General features: G+C 43.6%; 1 protein-coding gene across 2 annotated transcripts in view; it reads left to right on the forward strand.

The window, feature by feature from the left end:
• Positions 1 to 7,341, forward strand: part of DHFR (dihydrofolate reductase) — a 39,369-nt gene that overhangs the window by 3,002 nt on the left and 29,026 nt on the right. For both annotated transcript variants that reach the window (XM_014524372.2, XM_025214760.1), the window contains exon 3: positions 3,121 to 3,226. In XM_014524372.2, the coding sequence (XP_014379858.1) occupies positions 3,121 to 3,226 (106 nt within the window). The remainder of the gene's footprint in view (positions 1 to 3,120; positions 3,227 to 7,341) is intronic.

Here is a 7,341-nt window from a genome sequence, read left to right on the forward strand (position 1 = left end):
GAGTCTGGAACAGATGCAGGGTGGGCTGAGGTCAGGGCTGGGGCTGTGCACTGTTGGGGGTGGTGGGGAGCCCGTAGGCCCAAATAACTGCCCACGTCTGTTCTGGATTTATTTGGTTCCATTTGTTATAATAGTTTCTTTCTCAGTTCTCAAGACAATCCACAGAATGTTATGCAGTGGGGCTTACTGTACAATCCAATAATGAGAACTGTCTGAGTAGAAACATGCAGTCTTTCTTGTGCTGATTGTGCCCAGTATGAAGAACAGCCTGGTCTCCAGTACAGGCTTCCAGTACTTCGTGGAGTAACCAAAACCCAGAATCCGGTGGCGATGCATAAGGGGTACACATGCTCCCCTCCCCCCCGGACTAAGGCAGTGCCAGTCACCCATGCTGGAACCTCTGATAAATGGAAGGAAAAAGGTGAATAATACTAATTAAACTGTTAGACCCCGACTTCATGCGGTACCTAATGACTAGGGAGACGACAATCCAATTGCTCATGCATCCAGTTGCTCAGGGAGCAAACGCCCACACACACTGCTCGCAACAGCTTTATTCAAAATGGAGACAGCTTTGGGCGAGCTCCCAAAAGAAATAAACCGGGAGCAGCAGTGAACATTAGTTCTTTTCACATTTTATACACCTTGGTTCATGCTCATTAACATTTACTCTACCTTTGCCCCTCCTTTGTTCCACCCGTATCTTCTCCTATCTCAAGCTCTGCCTCTATTTACTGTTTACTTCATTAGCATGGGATTACCTATGCATTTAATTCATTTACATGTCTTTTTGCTATGAGCGCATGTGTAAGACCGTGAACCATGCTTCTCCCAGTCACTTGCCATTTCTTGCTGATTTCAGCACCATCTCCAAGGTCTTGCTTCTGTTTTATCTCCTGACAATAGCTGGTGGACTGCCTCTTGTTCTCCTTTCACACAAGAAATTATATATCCTACACACTACCATATTGTAAGGAAACTGCTTGTCTAAGCATCTTGCAATGTTACTTTTAATATATCATTCTGCCTTGTGGTCAGCAGCTTTGCTGAGACACAGAGTAAACCCTTTATTCAGCTGCAAAATCCAGTGCTCCCCAAGATCCAAATGCAGTCACCCTAACATAAACCACGACTAGACTTTATGATTCTTCTATGTCAAAATCCATCCTGATCTTATACTGAATAAAATTTTGGATTCTGTCCATCATGATAATGACCAGAAATCTCTATTACTCCTCTTTACATCTGTTCAAATGAGGCAAGTTCAGTAGTGCTACTGGATTTGCAGTATGTTGAGTGACAATATGATTAGCTTTAAAAGTAGAGTAAGATTACCTTACTTTACCTTGCCTTACTGTCTCTTACCTTGAAGAGCTACTTGGAAGTGCTTAAGCATGTTAGTAATGCTTGAAGTAGAATTCAGAGAGGGGACAATAAAATTAATTTAGGCTGTTACACTGCTCTCTTCCACCAGAACTCTGTTTAAGTAATGTTTCACTTGGTACAGGACAGGTGAAATCATGCCACATTCAAAGCAAACCCTAATGACCTCGACCCCTTCGTGAAACACTTTTTCAGAGTTGCCTGCCATAAAGTTAGGAAAAAATGGCACTCTTACGTTTTTCAATTAAGAATGCTAACACAACAGTAAAGGAATTTCTCCTGTAGAGAGGGCCAACACAACGTTTATGAAGCATCTAAGAACAGCTTTGTGGGCAGTGGGGTCCCCCAGGGCTCGGTCCTCAGGCCTGCACTGTTCAACGTCTTCATCAGCGACTTGGACAAGGGGGTGAAAAGCACCTTGTTCAAATTTGCGGATGACACTAAAATGTGGGGAGAAGTGGGCACGCTAGAAGGGAGGGACAGGCTGCAATTGAATATGGACAGGTTACAGGGGTGGACAGATGAGAACAAGATGGGTTTCAGCACTGACAAGTGCAAGGTGTTGCACCTGGGGAGGAAGCACCAGCAGCAGACCTACAGGCTGGGGAACTTCCTTCTCATCAGCACAGAGGCGGAAAAGGATCTTGGAGTCATTATAGACTCCAAGATGAACATGGGCCGCCAATGTGGGGATGCAGTCAGGAAAGCTAACCATACCTTGTTGTGTATCTACAGATGCATCATGAGCAGGTCCAAGGAGATGATCCTCCCCCTCTATATGACATTGGTCAGGCCGCAGTTGGAGTGCTGTGTTCAGTTCTGGGCGCCGCGCTTCAGAGGGATGTGGACAGCATTGAGAGGGTCCAGAGGAGGGCCACTTGCATGATCAGGGGGCAGCAGGGCAGGCCCTACGAGGAGAGACTACGAAACCTGAACCTGTTCAGCCTCCACAAGAGAAGGCAGAGGGGATCTGGTGGCTGTCTACAAACTGGCCAAGGGGGACCAGCAGGCAGTGGGAGAGTCCCTGTTCCCCTGAGCACTACTGGGAGCAAAAAGGAATAACGACCATAAGTTGACAGAGAGTAGATTCAGGCTAGATATCAGGAGGCACTACTTCACAGTCAGGGCGGCTAGGATCTGGAACCAACTTCCAAGGGAAGTGGTGCTGGCTCCTACCCTGGGGGTCTTTAGAAGGCGTCTAGATAGACACCTAGCCGGGATCATTAGACCCCAGCATCCTTTCCTGCCCATGGTAGGGTGTCAGACTTGATGATCTGCTCAGGTCCCTTCCGACCCTATCAACTATGAAACTACGACATATGCTGCATGGCTTTTAGCACGTGCAGAAAAATATACCTTAAATGCATATTTGAAATAGCTGTTATAGCAGTGCTGTTTGAACTAGGCAGTTTTGGTAAGTCATATTTAGGACTTTGTTAATTGTAAGTTCTTGTTTGAGCCTGGTTTTTGGTGTAAAAATGCATACTTAGGCCCTGATCCTGCAAATGCTTGTGTCTGTTCATGTCATTGTATACAGTCCCAGGATCAGAGTCTAAGTTTGGTCTTTTATTTACATTTATTTGCTAATGTTTAAAACTTGAATCAGCAGTTTAACATTTTAAACAAAAATGGAGGGGGCAGGGGATGAAATCCACCAGATGTTGCTAAACCACTACAGCTATTTTTGTACTACATTGAAGATATTTTCTAAAAAGAACCTTTATATATTATTCCCAGGTAAACAAAATGTGTTGATAATGGGTAAGAAGACCTGGTTCTCTATTCCTGAAAAGAATCGTCCTTTAAAAGATAGAATTAACATAGTGCTCAGCAGAGAACTTGCGTAAGTCCTGACTTTGGTCTTGTAAGTAATTTGCAAACATTATACACTGATGATTGTTTGTTGTTTTTTCAGCATTATTGCATTTTATAGTTCAAGTTTGGAATAATGTAAGTGTGAAGTAGATTTCTAAATAGCATAGGTGCAGAATAACATTTTTTTTAACACGTGTCCCATCCTAAACCACTCAAAAAAATCCACATCTGCTGTGTTGCTTGTTGTGGATCTTGTTGATTTTTGTTTTCTTTTTTTTGCCTCTTGCTCTCTGTTCAGTCTTACGCTGTTAGCAACTTGGGGCAGATTGTTCCATCCTGTATGTTTGAAAGGCACACCGCTTACGGTGAGCACTTTCTCAGACGGAAGACTAACAGCCAGATAAAGCAATAAAGAGCAGTACTTTTCACCTCCAGTGTATATTTAAAACAGTTTCCCCAGAGCTCCTGCCAGTCGTGAGTTCTGTCACTTGTTTTCTTCATCCTTGAAGCCATCAGTACCTGAAGGTCCTCCTAGCTTTGTGCGTCTACAGGTTGAAGTACCTTGGTGTAGAATAATCGGGCTTCAGACATGGGTCGAGTGAGAATGGAATAGTACATCATTAGCAAAAAGTTTGAAAGCTTTGGTATTGTTTTTGCTCCCTAGTCTTTGGGTTATTTTTGGTAGACTCTTGCCCTTTTATTTCATTCAGCTTTCTGCCTCTGCCTCTGTGGCTGGTTATTTTCCATATTCCCACCGTGGCACTTCCGGTTTCTCTGAGCCCCTAAGGCCAGAGGCAAAGCAGCCTGTGCTGCCGACACCCCACAGCCCGGGGCATAGCAGGCTGCGCAGGGCCCACCTCCCTGTCCCTCAGGGCCTGCGGGAGGGGTGGCGACCCCACAGGAGGAGCGGCGACACCCCAGACGCGGCGGAGAAGCGGCGGCCCAAACAGGCAAAGACATCTGTTCAGGCCTCAATTAACCGGCATATTTTGTTATCCAGCACCCCCCATTCCCCATGGGTGCCAGATAATAAAGCTTTTACTGTACATCATTGTCCTAATTAGTACTTGATGGAGGATAGCAGTTTGTCCATAATGCTACTTTGTATAAAAAGAGACAGAGTTATTTCCACAAGATAGGGAATCATACTTCAGTTCAGTTGCCTATGAGTCTTAGAGATAATGAGAACTGGATTGGTTATGAGGATAGGAAAGGTTTTCACATCCATGCTTTCAAATCCAGCCTGGGTACTTACAGAATGGATCCCATCCTGAAATGTAAGATACACAAGAAAACTATAGTACTGGTGTGGTGGTCCCCTGAAGCCCTTGACAATCTGTATGTAGCAACCTACTCAATTCACAGCTTTATGGAAATTTAAAAAAACAAAAAAAAAAACTTACTGAAAATTAAAATGCTGGCTCCCCAGTGGGAGCCAGTAATCCTCATGGCTGCTGCAGCCCAGCTGCACAGCCCGTCAAGGGGGGCCTCTGCTGGCACAACAGGGAGCAAACTAGATGGAGGCTACCCGCTTCCCTCCTCACTGATGATTGGCTGAGAGGGTTGCCTGTCATGCAACTCCACCCCTTCCACCAAACAGTGGTGAAGGGTGGAGCCACACAACAGACAGCCCTCTCGGCTAATAAGTGGCACGGGGCAGGACCACATGACAGACAGCGCTCTCACCTAACCAGTGGCTAGAGGTGGGGCCACTGGGGCCCCTAGGACAATCAGAGGCATGGGAGCCCCACTGTGTTTAAGCTTGTGAAAATGGCGGCCAGCCCTGTGATCTGTCTGCAAAATTGGCTGCCTGCCTCCTCGATTTAAGTAGGTCCCTATCAATATGGGTTCAACGGTCCAGCCACATGCAGTTCCCCGCAGGATCAGTACCAACAAGTGTTGTAGGCCTGGGGCTGTTGAGAGCCCAGGCTAAACAAGTTTATGGTTTTAGCCCAGTTCTCAGGGAGTTGGCCTCCCATCTCTCTCTCTCTCTCTCGTTCATAAATATGTTCATTGTAGTTTAATTGGCAAATTATGACCCAGGTCAGAGCCTGAAAACTTCTGTCCCCTAGGGCTGCTCCATTCAGAACCCTGTTGTGAGGGCACTCTGCACCTGTTTTGCTGATAACTGAAACATTTCCCTGCAGGGCTACCAATCCAGCATTCTTCCTGTGCACATTCTCGTATTCTCTTTAAAAGCATATAAAGGAAAAATCTACATCCCAAACATTTTAGTCTTGCTGGTAGTCCCCCCATTCCTTGCATTTAAGTGCCTTTGGGTATGTACCACATACCTGTACCACATACCTGCCCCTTCAGAAAGGGTGCAAGAGCTCCTGCTCAGGAACACTAGCAGCTGTTACACTTAAGTGTTCAGGAACCTGGAGCAATACAAGCGTAGCAAAACTGCTCCAACATTAACCCTGCTTCCTCCAGGTTTAAAGTTGAAGTGATGTAGCTTACTTGCATCACTACAGGTTTATGCACACCTAACAGTTACAGCATAATAGCTGCTGCATGCCCCCCAGCAGCAGTTCTCCCTCCCTTTTTGAAGCTACAAGTGTATGTCTGTCCATTCCCTTTCTATGCAGCTTGGTCTTGGTTGTTTACCTCTTTGGCTTTCTTTATATATTGGTAAAAAGAAAAAAAATTGCCAGAACTCCAGTTCTTCTCTTCACCTACCACCCTCTCTAGTCAGAAGCAACTTTCTCTAAACAAAAGCAGCTAATCCTAAGGCACATGTGTGTACACCAGAGGTTCTCAATGTTCTTCATGTGGCCCAAGGACATCCCTTGCAAAATGCCAAGGCTCTTAGCTGTCACTTATTTTTAGAGTATGAAAAAATAAAAGAGCACTTCTTCTGCAGCAAAAAACTCAGAGCCCACAATAGGGTGCCACATTGCCCTGGCTGAGAATCACTGGTGTACGCTATGTAAGTATCTTACAGTCTGGAGAACTCAAGACTTTCTCCACATCTTAATTTTGCAATATTCTACTGGCTTCTCCCTTTGCAAACTAATGTGACCAAAGATTTTAAATAATGTTCTTCTACTTGTTAAAAGCAAACTCAAGCCAAAACAAAGGGAAAAGGCATCTCACTTAGGGAATGTGTAATTCAGGTCAGTGCTTTTCCTAAAGTGATGATGAGGCTGTTTGTTTATTTTTCATTTGTTAGTTGGCGTAGTTTAATTTTGCAGCTGCTAAATCTGTGCTCCATTCTATTAGGTTTTTCTGTGCAAAGACTATTTATTGGGGTTTTTTGTTTTCCATTTTTGTTGTTTAATTTTTTTCTTAATGAAAGTGAATAGAGAATGGAATCAGAAATCTTATTTGACCAGAATTGTTAAATAATGGAAGATAGTGAGCCACATTTGATAGAAGATATTGGCTAATCAAAATCTGCAAGTGTTAAAAAATAGCAACAAGGAGAAATCTTTTTCATTTAATTATAATTACGCTACCCTGGATCATCCAGGTCTAGATAGTACAGAGTCACCCGTACTTTAAAACTGACAGCATTTACAAATTGCAGCTATTGACTACTGTTCTACCTTCCTCAAGGAGTTTTGTATCTTCACTTCTATATACCAAACTGTTCCTCTGCACAGAGAGAGCCTAATTTAGCTCTTAAAATAGAGCTCCATTGACTCTTAAAATAGAGTTTCTCCATTGACTTCAGTCAAAGCAAGACTGTGGCCAGACAACTATAAAACAATTATCTAGATAATCCTTTTTTTTTTAAATCCCTACTGTGTTATGCATAACGCTTTGGAGAAATTATTTTATTGGTAATGGACATAAAGCTAGTGAAAAATGTTACTGGAGAAAATTTACAATATTTGTTGTTACATATGTTTTTCTTAAGGCAAGGAATATGATTTTTTAAGTGTATGTGCAACCCTCATTTAAGTTAATAGAGTTTTGTACATTAACAAAACACTGCAGAATTTAAAGTACTTTTTTAAAGCTGAATTAGTTGAGCGCTATTTCAATTCTGCTGGAAAATTTGGACGTCTAATTAGTATTGTTATCCTTGGTGAGACTCAAAGATTAAAGTAATTTGAATTTGTCGTCTCTATGGGGTACTTAACACATATTGTGTTCGGGGGGGGGGGGGGGGGGGGGGGTGGTGGCGCGTGTTTT

The sequence above is a fragment of the Alligator sinensis genome, unplaced genomic scaffold (genome assembly GCF_000455745.1).
Source record: "Alligator sinensis unplaced genomic scaffold, ASM45574v1 scaffold541_1, whole genome shotgun sequence".
In the NCBI taxonomy this organism is placed as follows: Eukaryota; Metazoa; Chordata; order Crocodylia; family Alligatoridae; genus Alligator; species Alligator sinensis.